The sequence below is a fragment of the Corticium candelabrum genome, chromosome 1 (genome assembly GCF_963422355.1).
Source record: "Corticium candelabrum chromosome 1, ooCorCand1.1, whole genome shotgun sequence".
In the NCBI taxonomy this organism is placed as follows: domain Eukaryota; kingdom Metazoa; phylum Porifera; class Homoscleromorpha; order Homosclerophorida; family Plakinidae; genus Corticium; species Corticium candelabrum.
Window position 1 is genome coordinate 10,347,497 of NC_085085.1, and position 5,096 is coordinate 10,352,592.

The window sequence follows — 5,096 nt, forward strand, 5'->3', positions numbered from 1 at the left end:
GTACTTACTAGATGAAACAGCAGTACGTCATTACACTTATCTTTATGACTGCTTCCCCTCGTTACAGTCTATTCCATCTATGTGTATACGGTTTGCCATATCCGTGCACACCTAATGAACGTGCTACTGTGTAAAAGACTTGAAGTGGTAGAGAACGTTTGACGATAAACGGTGGCGCTAGGATTAACACATTGGCTGCACGTTACAATGCAAATTGCATCAAGCAACGAGCATCGATAGCACAAAGCATTAGCAGAGCAACAAGCGCAAAACAAAGAAAGATATTCGAATGTTAAAATGTACAAAATGTGGTGAGATTAGAATATTATTTTATAAACTGAAATTGCTCCAAGTCTGACGTCCGAAGCAAATAGAAGGACTATTGTTTACTCGCAAAAATCAAGAAAGATAGAAGTGTGAAAATACGAAGAAGCGACCGCCTGTCACTCACAGTTGCAGTCGCGCCTACTTTCACACCAAATCGACTTCCGTTATACTATTCATTTAAAGCCAAACGCGCAGTTGGACTCATTTCAGAACAATAGACGATGGGAGAGTTCGACGAGCACCAGTCTACCTTCATTCAAAAGGGTCGTTTGCTTTTTTACGCCTCCTGTGCAGTGACGTCTCTACTGATTGGAACGTCTTTCTGCTTGTTCGCTCTACATCAAATCAGACTTGACCGAATCGAGTCTACAATCAATGACATACAAGATACATTTGCCAAGCTCGATTCTGTAGAGAAGAATGCAGACAATCACGCCGTTGACTTGCTCCACCGTTATGCTCGACAAACAGACAGTGACAATGTCGACAACCCTTCAAGTGTCGACATGGACAAGCTTCTAGAAGAGATCATCAAACTGCAGGTGACAATTCAATGTACATGGAGCTGTAAACGGCTAGAACCTCTGCTTGTATGTACCTGCAGTTGCGATCACTGCGAGCCCAATGTCTATCAAATCAAAAAATCTGCATCCAAGGTATCTGGCATCTGCAGCATATCCTTACTTGTTATTGAAAGAGGCAATTTGTTAGGTCCTAAAGGAAGCGTGGGGGACAAAGGTGACAATGGTAGACGCGGTCCGCAGGGTATGCAAACCAATATCAACCAAAATTAAAAATTTTGCAATTTTTATTTCAATGATTGTTAAGGAAAAAAAGGCGAAACTGGAATCATTGGAATTCAAGGTGAGAAGGGCGAAAGAGGTGACGTGGGAGCTCGTGGAACAAGTATTGGTAAGTTGTAATTTGTTGGAAACTCTGCAGTACAGAAGAACGCACAAAAGCATACACTTGTGAACAGAGACAAACGAACGCACGAACGCCCAAAGAGGTAAACACGCATGAAATAACACACACACACACACACACACACACACACACACACACACACACACACACACACACACACACACACACACACACACACACACACACACACAAACAAACAAACACAGACAGACACACACACATACACAAACAAACAAACAAACACACAAACACAAAACACACACACACACACACACACACACAAACACAGACAGACACACACACATACACAAACAAACAAACAAACACACAAACACAAAACACACACACACACACACACACACACACACAATGGAGAAATGTCAATCTCTCCACGACGTTCGACGTCGACCATAGGGTCAGTTACGGAGATAGCTCTCCTGCCTTTAGAAACAGTGCCTCCAAGCACTACGTGGAGGCTAAGAGGCCAGCGATACAATCCACCTGCGGCTTGGCGGGAGTCATCCAGGTGCAATGACTATGGCGCATTTCTGGGACTGGACAACAAGGCCCACACGTACCCGTCTGCTGCATGATGTTACTGCGAAGCCAGCGGTCACGTCCACTCTAGTCAAAGACCAGTCACTCTTGAGACGATTGAAGTAATTCTTGCAAGTTTCTTGACGTAGCTCGCCATCACTATGACTTGCACCTACAACCCTGCAAGGTTCCGGATGTTTCTATTTCCCAAATGCACATTTTAACCAATTGAGCTACAGCACCACACACACACACACACACACACACACACACACACACACACACACACACACACACACACACACACACACACACACACACACACATACACACACACACACACACACACACACACACACACACACAAACAAACACACACATACACACGCACTAACACACACACACACACACACACACACACACACACACACACACGAGATCAATAATAATTATTTATACTTAAATATATGAAAGACAGACCGACCGACAGACAGACAGACAAACAAACAGACAGAAACACAGATAGACACAAACCATGCAAGAGACAGAATACAAACAAAAAAATAGCAGATACAGAAATATTGCCAAAGTATTTTTGCTACCGTGAATGTTTGTAGACACCTTCTACTACAGTTTTGCTTTGGTAGACCCTCCCGTCGTCACTCGTTCCCCACTCAGTGTGACCGTATTACAAAAAGGTTTAGCTGTCTTCGAATGTGAGGCGCGTGGAACACCAAATCCTACAATCAGTTGGAGAAGACTGGATAACTCGCCGCTTCCTAAATTGCGAGCTTCTGTATTGCTTACTGATGCACTAAAAATTGTTGATGTCCAACCAGAAGATGCAGGATCATATGTATGTGAAGCTAAAAACGTGTTTGGCTTAGAGCAAGCATACGCCACTCTTGCCGTTCAAGGTATCAATTCTATTTATCTAGCACATATATTACATTATTATTGTATAAATGATAAAAAATAACTTTAAATTGCAGCTCCTCCATCTTTTGTTAAAGTGTCTTCTGACGTTGTGTCCGCATTTCCCGGAGACGATGTCAAGTTGGACTGCTCGACGTCAGGATATCCCATTCCAACGATTACTTGGTCTCGAGTAGATGATTTGCCAAAGTCCAGCAAAATAGAGAAGAACGGAACTCTCATTCTTCGTAACGTGACGCAATCGGATGTAGGTCAATACATCTGTACAGCACAAAACGATATTGGAAAGAAGGCTCACTCTCTCACTCTCACAATAGATTTAAAGAGTTAGATTAACAAATTATATTAATTGTCTATAATATTGGGATCGTCGTTGTCGTATTTGTGTTAGACATTCCTATACTTCCTGGAGAAGCTGTTGTTAATACGGACGCTCTACTCAAGTGTCACCTTTGTTCTATCCGTGGATATTCATTGACGTGGGAAAAGATTGGCGGCAGTCTTCCAGCAGAAAGGACGACGCAAAAAGGTTGCACTCTCATTATCAAAAACACGACACTGGATGACAGCGGAAGATACGCGTGCATCGCAACCAAACAGACGGGAGAGAAACTGAGACACGAAGTACCGTTTACAGTTATAGGTCACTTGATTCCTTTCTATCGTGCATAAATCATGTTATATCAATGTTGTGTTGACTGCAGCTCCTCCTCGTATCACCAGTCCCATTTCTCCTATCGTTGCTGTTCGATCACAAGGAGAATTAGAATTGCGGTGTGCTGCTGTCGGTCCACCCTCGCCAGACGTCTACTGGACTCGAGGCTCGCAACGGTTGACAAGCAACAAAACAGGATTCTTACAGATTAAGAACATGAGCCAATTGTCCGTCGGCTTGTACCGCTGCCATGCCGTCAACCGCTTGGGCCAAGACGTCAAAACAACACAAATAGGTAAATAAATTTTTGTTAAAAACATTTTGTTATTCATTATTTTGAATGCTTGAATTAAGTAATATCACAGTTGCAATTTGTGAACCGCCCACCATCGAATATTGTTGTAAGCGATACAGCAAAAACGATAGTCGTCAACTGCACGGCTACTGTGGCTTCTGGGTTGTCCATAAGCACTCATTGGTCAATTAACAATTATCGTGCATTCAAATGCGATAAGAAAAATGCAATTTCTTTTTTTTCGAATGGAACGATGGTTATTCCTGATGCAAGCAGATGCGACGCTGGTGTGTACAACTGCAGCGCTCAACATGACGGAGAAAGGATTAGTACGTCGATGCGGATAGATAGATATAAAGGTATATATAATATATATACACAACTAATTGTTCATACAAACAACAAGAGATGTTAATTGTAAACGTTTGTATAGATACGAGTTGGATGTTGACAAGTGACTCATGTGGAGGATTCAGACAATCTACGTACGACAGATCAGTTCGTTACGCAGTTTCATTGTCTAACGTATGGGATAAATCAAAAATATACGCTTGTCCATTTGGATATCACTGGGCATCTACTGAGGAAGGACAAAAAATATTTAAAAATAACCATAATTGGTCCAATGTCTTCGTATATCACAGACAGTGTAACTGGAGCCGCTATGATTGGGGAGGCAAGACCCGTTATATCTTCAGGTTTCGTGATTCGGCGTCAACCAATGCTTACAAGCATGCTGGTAACTACGATGAGTATCAAGTTGAGTACAGCAGTACTACCAGCAATTTCGCCGGTATTGTCTGCATTGAAAACTGATCTGACTTAATCAACGTTTGACTATTACAGTATTTCCTTGCGTTGCTATTGTTAGTCTGTGTTGCTTCTTTCATGCTCTCGTGCTAAACCAATTCTTGTTTACTTCTATGTACTTCTAACACTCACCCTACTAACTCTGTGGTATTTTTCATTACCCTACGTCTACTTTAGTGAAATTCTATCTTTTCGTTGTCAAACTTCTTTCTAGTCTTCTGATCCAGCACACGGCGTGCCCTGCGCGCGCCCCCGGGTTAATGAAATCTAATTACAACTCTTCGATTTTGATAGAAACTTGGTACAATGAAGAAGCACGAAGTGCAAACCCTCGGCCAGTATGCACCTTGAAAGTAATTAGTCGCGTTATCACCAAAATAGTTTAAACAATACCAATTAACCGCCATGCACAGCGAAAGTATAGAGCAAATACGAAAACCAGCTTTGGGTTAGATAGGTACAAAAGAAGCAGCACTGATTTTCAGTAAACAAAACATGATTTCATGCACCTACAATGTTTTGGGCTTTCAGAAGATAACACTATTGATGGAACAAGTATAATGTTACACCTTTTCTCTCTAGACGTTCTCTAGGCGTCTGATTGTTTGT

General features: G+C 42.0%; 1 protein-coding gene across 1 annotated transcript; it reads left to right on the top strand.

The window, feature by feature from the left end:
- The first annotated feature begins 1,071 nt into the window (after nt 1–1,071).
- Nucleotides 1,072–4,676, top strand: LOC134198086 (hemicentin-2-like). Its single transcript, XM_062667419.1, has 8 exons — nt 1,072–1,087; nt 1,156–1,239; nt 2,439–2,708; nt 2,784–3,053; nt 3,119–3,370; nt 3,432–3,677; nt 3,737–4,036; nt 4,111–4,676. Exons 1-8 carry the CDS (start codon nt 1,072–1,074, stop codon nt 4,491–4,493), a joined length of 1,821 nt encoding a protein of 606 aa, XP_062523403.1. The 3' UTR covers nt 4,494–4,676.
- Nucleotides 4,677–5,096: the final 420 nt, after the last annotated feature.

What these genes read in the sequence shown, in the direction of transcription:
- LOC134198086 (XM_062667419.1), top strand. An exon ending in AGCTCGTGGAACAAGTATTG is followed by an intron (nt 1,240 to 2,438) that starts GTAAGTTGTAAT and finishes TTGCTTTGGTAG; the next exon opens with ACCCTCCCGTCGTCACTCGT. An exon ending in CGTCAAAACAACACAAATAG is followed by an intron (nt 3,678 to 3,736) that starts GTAAATAAATTT and finishes GCTTGAATTAAG; the next exon opens with TAATATCACAGTTGCAATTT.